Here is an 18,917-nt window from a genome sequence, read left to right as displayed (position 1 = left end):
AAAAAACACTACAATACCGTACTATGTGGTCGAAAGCTTGAAGTTTAAAGTCTGTAATTTTAATTTGGGTGTGGATATTTAATTGTATCTCCATTTTCAACATTCATTCCAACCTGAGTTCTGATTTGCACATTTTCCTGCAAATTCATTTATTCCTGACAGAAATATGTTAAAGCCCCAGATCTAATGATTTAAACACCTTATACATGATTTAAAAACCTCTATTGACAAGTTTTGAAGATGGTAGTGTATCCAAATATTTTCCCCCTCATAAACAACCCATGACCCAACAACCCATAGTCCCACAGCACTAAGGCTGCACACGTCTATTTCCAGACATTTGCTGGTTTGGCATATTAAGTAGCCTATTTCCATGCGGAGCTCCAGAAGCCTCACATCAAACACCACGAGGAGGGCCCGACAGCATCTGCATGATGAATGTTTTATACGTTCCAGAGAGAAGCTGCTGGAAATCGGATGGCATTGTTGTTCAAATGAGGCAGAGATGCGGCATATTTCAAATATATATTTAGCTTTATCAAAAAATCATTATTCACTAGCACCTTAATTTTAAGTTGCCATGTATTGAGGTTTATCGGGCGATACGTATTGAGAGATTTTAAAGTGAATGATTTCTTATCACGTAGACCATGGAAACCCCCCACCTTTCAGGTCATCTCTCAGATGCTGCTGTCGTCAAGGTGCACACGGTTGCCACGGTAACCGGCCGTTTGATCACTTTTCTATGAGGAAGGTGCTGTTGTTGCACACATTACCCAAAGAATTCAGTTTAATCTTGGTAATAATGCAGAGGTGTGACATTACAGGCTAGAGGACAACTGAGATTTGAGATTTAATGACTTGTTTTCAAAATCGTATGACTAGTTCACTAAAATAATTCACTTCTTTTAACTTTGCATTTGAGGTGAGGCTGTTATATACTGTATGTGTGCTGGAACAGACACTCATTATCATGGTAATGTTTCTTGTGCTACTAGCATCACCAAACAGAAAAACAAGAATATGAATTGTTTCCCAAAAACTCCCACATTTTGTTCCCAGACAAACAGGAACTGTAATCCCACCCGCAAACTCACTTCAGTTTAAACCATAGGCCAACATGTCAAACGCTCAAACAAAGAGATCGATGTTCTGGAAGTCCCACAAGGCCACACTGTTTACAGTCTTCAGGAACTCAGCAGTCAGTGGATTATTTACAGTTGGCTATGTACTTAAAACAGTGAGAGGAGTTACCAGGAAACAACTGAAACCGTTTTTGCCATCGTTGACGTTATTTAACAGAATTAAAATATGCATGATGAACTCGCCAAGATTTTATTTGAAAATCATTCAATATAAAGCTCAGCATTTATTTGTAATAGAAAATTCTGTATCATTGCAAAAGTCCATACTGTCACTTTTGATAAATCCTTGCTGTCCTTGCTGAATAAAAGTATTCATTTCTTAAAAATGAAGAGATTTCAACAGTAGTGATACAGCATGTATGCATATTTTTGTTTGAGCATCCCAACCAGCTTGACAATGTTATTACAGTATAGTGCCACTAACAATTGTGTCTGCAAATTAAGCGGGGGAAAATCAAGTATTGGTAACATCACATAAATAAAAATCACACACTTCCTCATTAACCAGCAGAGACACTCTGATGTCACTCACCAGTATCCTTGAGTGGCGTAAGGGGTTTTGCAGCCGTATAAAATCATGTGGTGGGCTGTGTCCATACTGGCATGGGGAACAAAGTCCACTGAGGAGAGAAAGGTTTGAAGATGAAGTCAGTAATGAAGATGGATAGGTGAGCATAAATGTATCTTGATAAATCAGCGTCATAGCATTTCTGCCCACAAACTACAGTAAAGTCAGTTCTCTTTAAAAGAGATCTCACTCGCAAAGCCGCCACAAGCTATATGACCCCGGGATCAAATTATTGGAAAAATGTTTACTCAGAAATCACTGGTGCATTACACAAATAATTACAAAGAAATGGCAAGTAACACAATGCATTAAACATGAAATATTGAAGTGAAATTTTCCAATAATCTTTGATTTATCTACAACTTCAAAACAAATCATATTTTAAGCAGCATAGGAAACCTCTGTGAAGAGTTAGAAAGGGTGAATGCTGTTTGCTTGCTGGCATAAACCACAGTAAACATCAATATGCTGTCCTAAAAGTGATGGATATCTTCAGGAAAGGCCCCTCTCTCTCTCTCTCTCTACTGTGGTTATGAATAATTGATGGGATGTTTGATTGACGGCGATAGCAAGACATCGATCAAAGAGATAATGTATCTCTCAGAAGTCTGGGTGGACCTGCTTTCCCTGAAGACCACCATAATGTAACGCAACACATTAATGAACAAAGATTACAGATTCAAAACAAGTCAGTTCCACACAACCAGTCAACAGTAAAAATTAATTAACGTTCACGATCCCTCAACTTGCTTAATTGCAAGATGGATATGGTTGAATGTAGACAAAACCCAGTAAGCGCTCGGACTGATTCAATGAGTTTATTCACTGAATGATTAGTCTGATTTATTTAAAAGAGATGGGCCGATACCGATAACCGATAATTTCTAATATTTGAAAGCAGATGACAGATACATTGGCCAATAAATCTAAATCCACGTTTCTGATTACAAAAACAAAAGTCTCACCATCCCAAGCACACAATTATAAAGTCCACTTTTCATATATGACAGGCTTGTGCTGGACGTGTTGCGCTTTACAGTATTTTCCTTTTTCAAAGTGATTTCAATCATATTTCAAGCAAATCAAACCCATCATATTGAACAGTGCACATCTGAAGTGTCTCAGCTGAAGGGAAACAATACATTATTTATCAGTTTTAATATATTGGACAAATTTTCTAATTGGGTCGATTAAAAATGATCATGTATCGGCCGATACCGATATGAAGGCCGATATTGTGCATCCCTTATTCAAAGCAGAAACTCCTGATTTTTTTTAGTCTTTCTGAATGATTCATCAAATGAGCCATTTCAGTCACTCAGAAAGAATACACCTCTTTCGCTGTGTGTTTGTTTTAGCTTGCAGCTCGCATGGACAGGACAGTTTTATAGACAGACGTCCGTTGTCTTGTTATCTCATCACATTCATTACAAACTGCAATCTCATCTCGCATTCATTTCACTTGAGAAAAATATACATTTGCTATAGCAATGGAGATTCAGAACTGCAAGAAAGACTGGCGACTGTGATAGTAACACTAATGAAAGTCTTATACTGGCTGACAAATTTATACTGGTTTAATCGGTACATCGCTTCCCCTACAATTATTAATATGTTACAAAATTATTTAGATGAAGAATATAAAAAGAATATAGTCTCTAAAACCTGAATAAACCATCATCACCCATACAGTAAATGATCAACTGTACAAGATGCACTTCTTTTACTAGGCAGTGAGTGTTGAGGTTGAACTGTAGTGGTGAATTCAACGAACACAAACAGCCTGCCATTACTCATTTTCATGGGATTTACTGGCCTGGATGACTTGTGTAAAGATCTGCTTAAGCACACAGCAGGACACGGAGACTCAGTGAGTCTCATCTAAAGACTCGCCTGAACAAGATTATACCTTTAAAGCCTGACCAGATTAAACATTCATCGAGATCACAGAAAAACAAATAACATTCAAGCTTATGATATGCAGGTTGGAGTGAATTCATATCCACTCCTTGTCCAAACATGACAGTGCATATGCACTCATAAAAATAATGGAGGCAGGTTTCAGTCGTTCTGTACTTAAGAACTCATAACTTCCTTGCTCAGTCTCAAGTCTGGTCTATTTGTAGACGGTTCATGAGGTGAGTCTTAGTTCTTGTTCTCTCATGTTTGCACCTGGATCTAAAACTGTTCATCTACTCACCTATGTAGGCCTCCCGGGACGTGGGGACAGGGACAGCCATACAGAAGTAGCTGTCAGACTGTTAACAAACAAACACATATAAGACAGTTTCTGTGAAACACACGCATTCATTGCTGGACATGTACAAAATGCATTCTAGGTCATGTTGTCATAATGGGAATATAATCATTTCCCATTGAATTTTAAGCAATATCTACAGTGTGTCTCAAATAAATTTTAGGAACAGTCATCATCTGGCCTTACAACCATATAGCTTATTGCAAAATATATACTAATACCATTTAACACAACATGCAATAATTGGCATCACATAACTTCATTACAGTGTATATGTTAGTTACACACTGTACATGTAACTAAATTATCAAAAGCAGAGTGTTATTCCATAAAACACTGGATTAAAGATGTAAATAATGTCTAAGAATTCTTATTTACAACTATATAGTATAGTAATGTAAAAAAAGTTAATAACATAATGCATATTTTTTCCAATTGTGGAACTAGATTCAGGGGAAGTATATTACATATACTGCATAAACTGTATGTTAGTATGCATAATAGCTGAATTCATTATTTTATATATATAAAATATTAATATGTATGTATATATAATACAGATTTATAGGCCATTCCAAAGCTTTAATTTTCTTGTTTTTCAACCATTTTGAGGTAGGCTTGCTTGTAACACTGTAATATGATCCTTATTTAGACAAATCCTCTCTTTCTCCAGATTCAGTGCACTCAGCACCATCAGACATCAAAAAAAAAACGTAACTTAAATCTGCAGCAATGAGTACAGCTCTATTCATTACAGAGTGTCAGGAAACACAGCCCTAGCCAAGCAGAAATACTGTTAGTACCAAGAGATAATGAATCATCTGGAGGCCATTCAAGATCAAATACAACATGTGCCTTTAGGGGCAATACTTGTCTGCTTTTTAGGGGGAAATTGTTAATTTTATGCTTTTTTGCACTATTTTGGTCTGGATTTCAAATCTTAATTATGCTTATGGCACTTAAACCGTCAAAACATTTGACTTAATTGACTAAATAAGCTTGCGCAATTAACATAATAAGAAAATGTTACGTTCATATTATGAACGCGACCGGAGACGACGGACACGCATACAGAGAGCATCAGCTTTAGTTTCTGCTCTGAAACCGCTAGATCACGCCAAACGCAGTGATCAGATCGACAAAAATACACATCTTAATACCAGGTGTAAACAGGGCCGACTGTACGTCTATGACTCATCGGTGTGTCATAAATATTCATGAGACTGTGTGTCCTTATCTTATAAAAAGGCACTTCTTTTAATTATTCAGGCGTTCCTATGACAGATGCTTTAAAATACAATGGCGTGAATATATATGTTTGACACAGAGCACAAATGCAAATGGCTGTGGATTTATTGGTGCATTAAATTACAGCTATCACAGAATGTGTGTGCATTTGTGTATTGTACAATGAGCTTACAAAATCATAATAGACCTGATCATTTTGATTCATGCAATGGTGAACTGCAGCGTATTTTGTGGTAAGCTTGAACTAAATGACAGCGTAACATATATGAGAACTAGGTTTCATTACCTTTAAAGAAATGTGCAACAAAGAAGATGTACAGAACTCTTACCTCTGTTGGAATTACTCCTGGTATGCGAATATCCAGTGAAAAATTGTACGGATTGGACAGGACAAAAGGCTGCCTGGTCCTCGAGCAGTCATTGGGCTCTGACCAGGCATGTTCCTGAAACCTGTCAGAAACAACAACAACAACAACGTGAATGTGCATTGCTATGCGGTTGCTATTACTATATGGAGCTGAGATGAATTTGAGTTTAGATATCAATTTACTAAAATGAACAACGTTTGGATGTTGAGATGTGTTGGATGTTGAGATGTGTTGGATGTTGGATTTGGATGTTGAGATGTGTTGGATGTTGGATTTGGATGACTGACTCACAAGGTCAAAACATGAAAAAATGAAACATGCATGGATGAAAAACACAATAACATGCATTTCAAAAACAGATTGAACTTTTGTTTCATGCTGATTTAAAGGAAATGAATTGCCTCACCTCTTGAACCTGTACATGGGGTTTTGGATACTGTGGCACTGACAGAAGAGCGCAAACACAAATACGCCGCACCCCAGCATGCCCATCTCTGACTGGATGGAAGAACGATCAACAACAGAACTGAAAGTAAGCCGATGCGTTATCCGCGTCAATCCTGCTCTGCCGCCATAAGCATCGGCAACACTCAGCTACTGCGACTGCTCCCGTTGTTTTCTCCTCACTTGCACAATCTCTTCAAAGAAGTGCCATAAAACCATCCACCGTCTCAGTTGCCTCCACTCTGAATGAAACCAGGGTTGTCCAGATACAGTACGACCACCAAAGGAGATGAAGAAGAAGAGGAGGAAACAGGCTTTCTGGTTCTCACGCCAGGCAGAGCATATCACAAATCAGGCTTCTCTCGCAACCTGCAAAAACAGCAGTCAAAAAAGGAGAACAAATAAATAAATAATGAAAACAGCACTTTCAGAATACGGAGCGCGAGATCGATTCTTACACGCCCTACCAACATTCATAAAATATACATGCACAGAGTCCTTCTCTAAAGAGAGAGACTGAGGGAACGGGTGGAGAGAGCACACAATAATCTAATCACAGAGGATTCCAATAACAATAGCCTCGGAGACGCAGTCAGGAGTGAAGGGGGCCTCAGCAGTCCACAGGGAACAACTGCTGGAGACGTCACTTTACTGGGAATCATGGGAGGCATCAGCTGAGTGCATCTTCAATGTGTTTACCCTGAGCGCACCATCACAATATGCCCACGTTCAGTCAGTGTCAATGGGATGCAAAAACAGACGCTACCACGCTAATCATGACTGATACCCTTTTTGCAATGACAGATGTCTCAAGATGATGAGGAAACCAAAGAAAGATAAATAAACGGCACGGGATCTTTCCCGTCTGGTTGTATTTTTTCTGCCGTTTATTTATCTTGGGAAGGCTTTCAGAAATGGGCTTACAGTCTTTCAATCTAAGCTGAACTAATCGCTGAAATAATCCTCTCGACAGACACTGTTGGAAATTAACAAATTGACAAGGAGCTGTTTGGTCTTTCTGGACCATATGATAATCAAAAAAATGTATGCACACCCAAACAGACACGGCAAATTCATATTCCTTCCCTTGGAGATTCAGAGAAATAAACTGACATGAAAAATGTCAACATTTTTAAAGAATAAAGCTCTATTCAAGCCGTTTATTAAAGTCCCCGTGAAATCAAAATTGAACCTATTTACTTTGTTAGCGCATATTACTAGTCTTGTGGTGAACAATTAATCCGTGCAAGTAAAAATATATTTAAAAAATCTGAAAAGTTACTTCCGGTCTGGAACGGTTTCTTTTTCTGATGACGTAGGTTTCACAGTTTGGGTGGGGAAACGCTTAACCACTCCCCTCAAACCGTTAGTTTGCTATGAGCGAGAGATGGAGAGGAGGAGCGCTAGAGTAAAACCCTGCCCTCTGTTCAATATTCCGTTTCACTTGGAAATACGTCACAGCACTGGAGAAAAATCGTTTGTAACTTCCGGTTCACGGGGACTTTAATGGGAACAGACCCTATTATATGTCAAAGACATTTTTACAACAAAAATTAACCATCACTAAACTTGACTATGATGGACTAACAAACTGTGTTGCATTATTTTCCTGTTATCTCTGTAAAGCTTGAAAAAAACGCTTTAAATGAAGGTGACTTGACTTGACACTGAACTCCCCAGCATAAACGCTGATAGTTATCAATAAAAGTAGGTAGTGTTAAAACAAGACATTGTACGTCCAAGTGGCATCAAATGCATTCGCCAAATCAAAGAAAACCGCAATCGCATATCTTTTGATTATCAACATACTGTAGAGCATCACTTACAGGATGATTGGAATCCATCATCCATAAAAAAAGCCTTCATTAACCATTATTAATAATAACCATTATTGTTATTATTCTCTCTTAAACCCTTTGTCAATGAAGGTTGTAGGACAATAACTGAATGGTTTGTTGTGAACTTTCCCTGCTTTAGGAACATCAATGATTATCACTGCTTTCCAAGACATTCTTTAAAGGACTGCCGTCGGTGTATGAAAGAGTGTATGAATGGGTGAATGTGAGGCAAACTGTAAAGCGCTTTGGTGGCCATTAGGTCTATGAAGGCGCTATATAAATGCAGTCCATTTACCATTTACCAAGGAAGTTCAAAACAGTACGAGGTAAACTCTTTAAAAACTGACTGTGGATGTCATCCGGACCAACAGCCATATCATGTGTTTCAGAATAGTTCATTAAACGATTAGCCTATATGAAAATACATCACCCCTCTTTTTTGCCTGAATTTCTCAAAAAGCTTGCTTAGAATAAGTGGGAAAAGGTCACTCAAACTCTTCATTAGGCTATGTTATTTAAGCCTATTCTATTTAAGCTACTGACATAATAACTGTGATATCAGTGCTGTGAGAAAAGAAAAAAAAGGTCAGCATAGAAACACATTAGCATTTAAGCCGTCACAGACTGACTCCATCTTCCATTTTATTTATAATATAAAAAAAACAGACACTGTGAAACAGAAAGCGCATGATCTATTGTGCGTTCACTAGGTATGAATCATCTCACACGCTCAAGTCTGCACGTCATCCATACCTGTTATGAAATGCAAAACTTGCAGCCTGCAATCTCAAATAATAACTGAAAAGATGCCACTGTGATCCAGGGAAACGTCTACTTTTCAGCAGACCTGATGCTTTTTACTTAAAGAGAAATCTGACCCAATCAAGTTTTGATGAGGATGGATTATGGATGGAGGGAGACAAGTACCACTCTGAGAAACAAACATCTAATGATCCCCTGCACCTTCTCGAACACACGCCATTGATCATCCAACAATTATCAATCTGCCGCACGACACAGTCTCTCAGAAGTCACAGTAAATTACCACTGACGCCATAAATCCACTCAAAGCACCGCACTATATAGAGCTGCTCTGTCACGAAGCATTCTCTCGGCATTAAACGCACCGTAACACAGGGAATAATAGTGAGGAGTCCTCTGTGAGAAGGTGAAAGACAAAAAATCATAACAGACTGCCTACCTCACTCGCTCATCAAAATAAGGTCTGAAGAACGACAGAAAATGAACTGGAGAAAGGAACTGGAGAAAAGATAGGGATAGGGATATCTGCTTCAGTGCAGCCTGACTCATTCATAGAGAGAGAGAGAGAGAGAGAGAGAGAGAGAGAGAGAGAGAGAGAGAGAGAGAGAGAGAGAGAGAGAGAGAGAGAGAGAGAGAGAGACAGTCTAGCGTGCTGGTTGACATCATCATCATCATCACACCCAAGACCTGAGGAGGTAACTATGGTAACCACTGCACGCCCACCATTTCACCATCAGTTACCATAGTTACCGTTCCCATGAGTCTCTCTCTCTCCACATTGATCCATCAGTGTTTAAGCCGCTCGCTCTCATGCGCAGAAACACACTATGAAAACAGTGGCTACGCCCATGTAGCCAGTGTTGGAGATTTACAACTGTGAGAAAAAAAAAAACTATGATGCATGATTACATGAGGAAAAACAATATTATTTAGGTCTATTACTAAAATCAAAATATGTATAAATAGCATAATGTTGGGAGAGTGACTCGGATTGCATCATTGACGATGCTTCACAGGAGTGGGCGGTTGTCGAGCTCTTTGACGCAGAATCCGTTGCTATGGTAAAAGGAGCTGGTCTCTGAACTAATGGGTAATGTAGTTCTTCACTGGGAGTTCGGTTATTGCCTTTTTTAATAAAGTTAAAATCACTCTGACTTATGGCATTTAAGTATTAATCATCACTTACTTTCAGAACTCAAGGTAGGCCTGTGTTGATACAATACAATTGGCAAGAGCTTTATTTTAAAGATGCATTTAACCATGTATTTAAATTCAAGAGCAATGTTGTGTGTTGTGTCTGAATCTTTTTCTCCTAAAATCCCAGATATATGCGATCATTTCTTTACTGTAAAACTTCCAATAAATTAAGAAACATGTAACTAATTAAATGTTAAATGGCATGGCTTAAACGCTTAATTTGGGGACTTATGTTTTTTGGGGGGCAATAATATGTGCTTTAGAAGTATTAAGCAGACAATATCATAGTAATATTCATGCTAGTAGCAACTAGTTAATAGTGAGAATTTGACCCTAAACTGAAGTGTTACCAAACATTTACATTGTGTGAAGGATGGATTAGACACATTATGTGGCACTTCATGTGACAAACACTTTATACTTTGAGTGATCAGTGATTGGAGAGACATGACTCTAGATGTTGCAAGGCAGCATTAAAGTGCCCCTATTGTGTTTTTTCAGATATTATCTTTCACGTAGTGTGTAATTTTGCTGTTTCTAAATGTCTACGACCAAAGTGCAGAGTTATTGTCTCCTAAAATAAAAAAAGATTTTCATGCAAACAACAGCTATTTTGAAACTCAAACACTGTTTCTGCAAGTTGAGACTGGAAGAGTTTGAATTACGTTATTCATGTCGAGAACCGGCTGTTTTCTGCACTGCGAATCTGCTTTGATGCACGTCCAAAAGGATGAAGAATCACACTCAAATTGATACAATAACTGACACCATCAATACTGTTCATATCTAGGGCTGCCCCATAATAGTAGACTAAATGTTAGTCGATCAAGATTTTATTAGTCAGTTGGTTAGTCGCAGAAAAAAAAAAACTCCACAGGAATTGGCGAAGTGAGGCAGTCTGTGACGGACAGATCGTTAACGGCGGGTTCTTGTGACTATTACAGTTTGTCGGGCTCTTTATCCAAACGTTTGCAATCACCCATCCGCCTCAAATATGGCTTATCATTTAAACATGAAAATAGTAGCAACTTTACATAACTCCATCATTATCCTAGATAAATGTGTGCTATTATTAGGTGCACATCCAAGTGTCTGTGCCGAGCTGAAGTATAGTGTGCTTTGATGCACAACATGGAGGCGCCACCGCAATCACTTCCTGATAACGGCGGAAAGAACTTAAAATACTCATTCCGGTCATGTAATGTATTATATACTGTACATTACATAATACACAATACAGAGTAATATAATACATCATTCAGAACATAAAGTGTCTACTTTTATTTGTGTAAACTCCAATAACAAAAAAAAATGTAGTGCTTTGTAAAATAAAGTCTCGGTGAACTTCGAGCACGGCACAAAAATGAACAGAAACTCAGTGTCCACTTCCTCACAGATATGAAAAATACATCTAGAAAGGCTTGAAATGTCTACAAATAATCTTTGCTTATGTAATCCAAATGAAAGGTGCAATTCTCTCTAAAGGTGTGTCCACTTCGGCGGAGATGAGAGTCAGCATCGTCAACTTCATCTTTGCAGCGACACTGACTCAGAAAACACTAGTTTATTAATAAATAATCAAAATGTCTTGCTATTCTTACACGTTTAGAATCATTACTTTTGGCGATACTTTACGGCAAGCTTTATGTGTGAATTTAGGTGTAATAATAGGCCAAATATTCCACCCCAGTATATATTTAAACAGTTTAATGAATGTATAAATGTGGGTTTAGTCATCTAATGGCTTAAATAAATGACTACTATTCGACTAGAAAAATCTTTAGTCGAGGACAGCCCTTTTCATATCACTGTGCATCAAGTGCTGAGGAACTGAAATTCAGATATGATAATGGTCATTTGTGTCCGACACAAACTGTGGTCAACCAATCACAACAGACTAGTTCATCTGACCAATCAGAGCAAATTGGACCAATCAAAACAGTCTGGATCATCTGACCAATCAGAGCAAATTGGACCAATCACAACAGACTGGTTCATCTGACCACAGCAAATTGGACCAATTACAACAGTCTGGGTCATCTGACCAATCAGAGCAGAGTAGACCAATCACAACAGACTGGGTCATCTGACCAATCAGAGCAGAGTAGACCCATCACAACAGACTGGGCCATCTGACCAATCAGAGCAGATTAGACCAATCACAGCAGACTGCGTCATCTAACCAATCAAGGCAGAGTAGACCAACTAAAAAATAACCAAATACACGTCACGTACTACCCTCTTAACGGTCTTAATTTTGTTCATCTTGCGCTGGTCTAACTCAAGCTGATGATAGCTACTGGCGGCGTGCATAAAGCACCATGCAAAGATAGAGATTTCCAGTTACAGATGCCACTGTTAATGCAGTAATCGTGTTAGTGCCCCTGCCCCATGATCCATTTGTGATGCGCTCTGGGAAAACCCATGACATGGTGACAATTTACCTATTACAGGTTTTGATACCAAATGAGTGCTGGTTTCAAGATACTTTTAGAGATGATGGATAACAATTTAATGAAAAATAAATTGTGACTAAAAACTGACATTTTTGATCTTCCTGAAAAGGGCCCAGCACAACATCCGACGGGTTTTCCCAGATCACATCACATTTATTCTGTGGTTTCATTTTTACTTTTAGAATAGGCCGTTTGTGTGATCAACAACATATAATAGCATAGCACTGGTATTACATAACATTCAGTGGAACATTACACTCAAAAACAGAAGTGCCACAAACTGACTACAGATTATAAACAGCCTACTACGATTTATAAATGAGCGTCATTAACATTTATTAAAAAGTATAATATTATATTTAATTTCGTATTGTCTTGTGAAGCTCCACATTCTCAATTCAGGAAATTCCCACAAATATTTATTCACTATAACATGTAAGCTAGTTTGAATATTAAGTTAATCCACAAAGATGAACAGGAGGGTATTCCAGAAAGCAGGTTAAGTTTACTCAGAGCAGCTTCTGTTCCAGCGTTCGTTTACTCCATTTACTCTATTGCTGACACTCCAGTGGCCGTGACAGATTACACATATGGTTAATAATATAGGCCTATATAACATAAAGCAATGTTTAATTTACTCAAATTTATTCTATTCTCAGTCATCTCACACATTGTGGATCTGCAAGTTTTTGTTGTTATATTTTTTATATAATGTATTTACAAGAAATGTGGAAGCAAAGTGGCTAAACATAGGCCATGTTATCTTGGCCAGTTTTTCTTAAAGTTTAATCAAGCTTTCTTTTTTAATTCATAATAAGCATTAAACCAAACATATATTTTCTATACAGTAATAAAAAAAAATGATTAAAGATTTAAAATTTAAGATTTATAAAAACAATTGCACAACTGCACAGTAGGTGGCGATATACAATAAGAATATATCAGCATTCGTCAATAAACAAAAGAAAAAGAAAGTTTTCCGTTTCCATGGTTTCCGACTCCTGGATTCGGCGCTCAGTTGAGAATGTCTTTAGGGCTTTTTACTGCGCTTAACCCCAAGTTATCGTCGTTCTAAACAACACCTTTACCCCGGTAAAGGAGCACTTCACACTTGTAATTTAGCAGCGGGGTAAGCAAAGCTTTTTACCTGGGGTTGTGAAACCCTGCTCCAGGCTTAGCACAACTTTTTACCCAGGGGGATTTGAAACCTTGCTCCAGGCTTAGCACAGGCTTTTTACCCAGGGTTATGAAACACTGCTTCAGGGTTAGCACAGCTTTTTACCCAGGGTTATGAAACACTGCTTCAGGCTTAGCACAGCTTTTTACCCAGGGTTATGAAACACTGCTCCAGGGTTATGAAACACTGCTCCAGGGTTATGAAACACTGCTCCAGGGTTATGAAACACTGCTCCAGGGTTATGAAACACTGCTCCAGGGTTAGCACAACTTTTTACTCAGGGTTATGAAACACTGCTCCAGGGTTATGAAACACTGCTCCAGGGTTAGCACAACTTTTTACTCAGGGTTATGAAACACTGCTCCAGGGTTATGAAACACTGCTCCAGGGTTATGAAACACTGCTCCAGGGTTATGAAACACTGCTCCAGGGTTATGAAACCTTGCTCCAGGGTTAGCACAGCTTTTTACCCAGGGTTATGAAACACTGCTCCAGGGTTATGAAACACTGCTCCAGGGTTATGAAACACTGCTCCAGGGTTATGAAACACTGCTCCAGGGTTATGAAACCTCGCTCCAGGCTTAGCACAACTTTTTACCCAGGGTTATGAAACACTGCTCCAGGGTTATGAAACACTGCTCCAGGGTTATGAAACCTTGCTCCAGGCTTAGCACAACTTTTTACCCAGGGTTATGAAACACTGCTCCAGGGTTATGAAACACTGCTCCAGGGTTATGAAACACTGCTCCAGGGTTATGAAACACTGCTCCAGGGTTATGAAACCTCGCTCCAGGCTTAGCACAACTTTTTACCCAGGGTTATGAAACACTGCTCCAGGGTTATGAAACACTGCTCCAGGGTTATGAAACACTGCTCCAGGGTTATGAAACCCTGCTCCAGGGTTAGCACAGCTTTTTACCCAGGGTTATGAAACACTGCTCCAGGGTTAGCACAACCTTTTACCCAGGGTTATGAAACACTGATCCAGGGTTAGCACAGCTTTTTACCCAGGGTTATGAAACACTGATCCAGGGTTATGAAACACTGCTCCAGGGTTATGAAACCTTGCTCCAGGGTTAGCACAGCTTTTTACCCAGGGTTATGAAACACTGCTCCAGGGTTAGCACAACTTTTTACCCAGGGTTATGAAACACTGCTCCAGGGTTATGAAACACTGCTCCAGGGTTATGAAACACTGCTCCAGGGTTAGCACAACTTTTTACCCAGGGTTATGAAACACTGCTCCAGGGTTATGAAACACTGCTCCAGGGTTAACACAGCTTTTTACCCAGGATTATGAAACACTGCTCCAGGCTTAGCACAACTTTTTACCAGGGTTATGAAACACTGCTCCAGGCTTAGCACAACTTTTTACCCAGGGTTATGAAACACTGCTCCAGGGTTATGAAACCTTGCTCCAGGCTTAGCACAGCTTTTTACCCAGGGTTATGAAACACTGCTCCAGGCTTAGCACAACTTTTTACCCGGGGTTATTAAACCCTGCTCCCTTGTTAATAAAGATAACCCAACAATTCCCTTTAACCCGGGATTTAAAATGACCCAGTGAGTTTCATACTCCAGGTTGACTGAGCTTACTGCAGGTTTTGAGACCTGAGAATGTGCAGCAGTACAATCGGTTCCATTACAAACAAACATCACACAGACAGACAGAGAAAAAAACAGTTAAAAGAGTAGTTTAAAAGCAGTTACATAATGTTTGATCAGCTTCCATTCGCTGGATAACTGATTTAAAATGGTCTAGAGTCAACAAATTTTCTAATTTTAATTTAGTTTGGAGGGCATTCCAATCAAACGGCGCTGCATACATAAAAGACTTCTTACCTAACTCAGTTCGCACAAAAGTGACAGAGAGAGTATAGAAGTTTTGCGAGCGAAGAGAATAATTTTTGATAATTTTCTGCTGCATAAAACAACAGAGATAAGAAGGCAACAACCCCAAAATAGCTTTATAATTAAGTACCAGTGCATTTTTCTTCTGGTGGACAGAGAAGGCCAACCTACTCTATGGTACAAGGTGCAATGGTGGGTTGAGGAATTACAATTTGATATAAACCTTAAAGTACCATGATAGACGGCATCTAAGGAAGAAAGAAGATGAGAGGGTGCAAACTGATATACAACGTCACCAAAATCAAGGACAAGGAGAAAGTAGCGAAAACTAATTTCTTTTTTACATTAAATGAAAAACAAAACTTGTTCCTATAATAAAACCCAAGCTTGATTTTTAGTTTATTCTTCAGTTGAGAACTATGAGAATACATACTGGGAACTGTATTCTGTGCGTGAATTAGAGTGATTAGCGCAACACTCTGAGCGAACTCTGTTACAATGCTAGCAGTGGGTGCGTCAGACAGAATTACAGAACGCATGGAGATGAAAAAGGTATCAAATTATCTAACTCTGAGGGATACAGTGAACAAGCTAAAGTCCCAAAAAGTTGGTGCGTTCCTTTAACAGCTACAAGCAGTGAGACATTTTTGTGTAACACCAGCTACAACCTGCACGATTTCGGCAATCCTATAAGATCATATATAGATGTTCGCTGAAAAAAGGAGGAAGCGAAAGAGGAGAATGCGATTATGACAGGCAATCTATGGTCGCAAGACCGTGACTGACAACATAAGTCTTTGAATCTCTCTCACAGTTCAAGGCACGCAGGACTGCTGTTTATGAGCCATCACAGGAATCAACAAGATTGGTCATCTTTAGTCCAGGACAACAGCACAAAATCACACACTGTGTACCGGGCATAAGATGTTTATAACCATAGATATCCATAATCAAAGGCCTTTATTATGGATATCTATGTTTAACCCTTTCTCACTTTACTGTAGAGCAGTGTTTCCCTACCCTGTTCCTCGAGGCACAGCAACAACTTAAAACAACTCCAACACACTCCTAATCAAACACACCCGATTTAACTCATCAGCTCATTAGTAGAGACCACAAGACCTGAAATGGAAGCGATCACCCAATAGCAATGTTTTTTAATCCTGGTCCTGGGATCCACTGTCTGTCTGTCTGTCTGTCTGTCTGTCTATCTGTCTCTCTCTCTCTCTCTCTCTCTCTCTCTCTCTCTCTCTCTCTCTCTCTCTCTCTCTCTCTCTCTCTCTCAACACACCTGACTCAGATCATCAGTTCATAAAGTAAGGGCTCCATCAACTCAATGTTGGCATCATCAAGGTGTGTTTAGCTAACAACATATTAAAAATTGATTCATATTTTTTTAAAATTATGGGGGACTATGGACATACAATTTTCCAGCTATGACTTCTTGTTTCACAAAAGTATAAATATGAGGAAACACAAAGGTTAAATTCACAGAATCATCAATCCCAATGAATAAAACCAAAGAATATGTTTCTGATGCACAGCAAATGATTGTTGAGCTTCACAAAATAGAAAATGACTGTAAGAAATTAGCTAAAGCATCCCCCAAATATCCCCATTTCCATCATCAGGGCAGTAAAAAGGTTCCAACTAAAGATGTTACGAATCTGCCTGGAAGAGGATGTGTCTATATTTTCTTAAAGTCGTGGGGTCATAACGCTTAAAAGCACCATGAATGTCATCACCATCTCCACATATTTTTAGAAAAATCCTCTGCACTCATCCATGAACACTAACACACTCCAGCATATTCAGCTGTCAGACACTGCAACTACTAACGGGACTGGATTCTGTGGTCAGGAAAGAGCCTTATGGCAGCAAACCCACCAGATGGGTTCGGGTCACACAGGGATAAAGAAGTACTCCATGCCCACAGTTAAAATATACTGATATATAATACTTCTGACCTCTTAACGTTAAATCTAACAAACAGTACCGTTAATCCAAAAATAATAAACGACACAATCCAATATCGATGACAAAAGGCAAGAAAATCAGTTTCAAGCCACTTTTAACGTCAGCGTGGACGATGACAATGTTTTTTTTTCTTTAATGACGATTATTTTAAATTAATTAACCTTAATAAACATTTAGAGCAACAGCTGTATCTTATCTATAACGTGTGCTCTCATTTTATAAAAGCTCGTTTTTAAAAAGTAAAGGCTTCACATCAAAGTACAATTTCGTAACAGTTGTAGTAAGTTGTTAAATCTTACATATATTCAGTTTTCAGTATGAAATCCGAAAGTATGTTGTAAATAGCTAATTTGCTTTGCTAACCGATGACGTCGTGTGAAGTTCAGTGAACTTCACTGAAACGCTTCAAAAGCCGAGAAAACACTCATATGATGCAACAACAGGCTTGTGAAAGACTTAAAAGGAACATATGATGTTTATACTTTGTTCAAAAATAACATGGCAGTTATTTACCTTATTTTTCTGTTCTTGTTTTGTCTATGGTTTTGTCATGTTCAGTGTTCAGTCAGACCAGTGTAATCGATACATGAGTTCATGAGTGGGAAAACCACGTGATAGTGTTTGGAGAGTGACATTAAAATTAAAATAGAGTCTAGACTAAGCTATACATTTAATAATTAAAATGTAAAAATAGAAAAAAAAAACGTTTTAAATTGACAAATAGACACGTTTAAATGTAAATAAATTAAAACAAAATAAATTAGTTTTAAATTGAATTTATATGCATATTTTAATAAAGTCTCATAACACGCTCTTTTGTCGCCCCCTACTAGCGTGAATATGTAAGCTTCAGATCACTGAACGAAACTATAACTTGACTATAACTCCAAACTGTTCGCCTCGAAAATAGACTAGACTAGGAAGAGAAAAGTGGCATAATGTGATTCACTCTCAAGAGCTTCGTTGCAAATAAATTGAATGCCATTTAAATTCTGTTGCTTTTATAGTAAAATAAATACAACGAACAAGCCAAAGTCTACCTAATATTTAATTCCCGTTGGTCCCAATAAAATCAAAATGTAGAATTCTTGTTGTTTTAAGGAATGCACAGTATTAATTTATCATGATTTATCAGTTCACACATTATTATTATAATTATTTAAAAAAAATAATAATAACTTCCTCTTGTATCTTTTCACTTCTCCGATGTGTTTACTGGCGTGAGGGCGGGCAACCTGTCACTCATCTGACTCACATGATGAGATACACCAATGGCAAACCCCAATCATCCAATCAAAAGAGTGCAACTGTGCCCGTGCTTTTTTTATGCGTTGATTCTGGAGGGACTTTTACTCTTCTGTTCTTGCATAGTGATATAAAATAAATAAATAAATAGTTATAAGGCATGAACCAAGCCTCACTGCAGAACATGAAATCAAGATCAAACTCCTCCCACCTTACAATATACCCAAACCTACCCAGCTCCACCCCCTGATCCCTAAACCCATCCCCAAACCTTCACCACCCATCCAACCAAACCATCACACACGCAGGACATAAGTTCTGACTGGATTGCTCCCCAGACTGTCACTATCTAACATTTGCGTCTAGTTTTTATTCGTTTCTCAT

At 38.5% G+C, this 18,917-nt stretch overlaps 1 protein-coding gene across 6 annotated transcripts in view; it reads right to left on the bottom strand.

The window, feature by feature from the left end:
* pam (peptidylglycine alpha-amidating monooxygenase) overlaps positions 1 to 18,917 on the bottom strand; it is a 63,408-nt gene that overhangs the window by 38,028 nt on the left and 6,463 nt on the right. For 4 of the 6 annotated variants that reach the window (XM_039678071.2, XM_039678074.2, XM_039678075.2 and 1 more), the window contains exons 1-5: positions 17,802 to 17,905; positions 5,993 to 6,399; positions 5,548 to 5,668; positions 3,914 to 3,971; positions 1,678 to 1,765 (exon numbers count right to left, since the gene is read on the bottom strand). In XM_039678071.2, the coding sequence (XP_039534005.2) occupies positions 1,678 to 1,765; positions 3,914 to 3,971; positions 5,548 to 5,668; positions 5,993 to 6,078 (353 nt within the window). In that variant the 5' untranslated portion in view covers positions 6,079 to 6,399; positions 17,802 to 17,905. Of the gene's footprint in view, positions 1 to 1,677; positions 1,766 to 3,913; positions 3,972 to 5,547; positions 5,669 to 5,992; positions 6,400 to 9,069; positions 9,219 to 17,801; positions 17,906 to 18,917 lie in introns of those variants that run through there. The other 2 variants (XM_039678072.2, XM_039678073.2) reach the window with 2 other exon arrangements.

Source organism: Pimephales promelas, chromosome 23 (genome assembly GCF_988280905.1).
Source record: "Pimephales promelas chromosome 23, fPimPro1.hap1.1, whole genome shotgun sequence".
NCBI classification, from domain to species: Eukaryota; Metazoa; Chordata; class Actinopteri; order Cypriniformes; family Leuciscidae; genus Pimephales; species Pimephales promelas.
The sequence above is the reverse complement of the archived record's forward strand: the minus strand, read 5'-3'. Positions and strand labels throughout refer to the sequence as shown.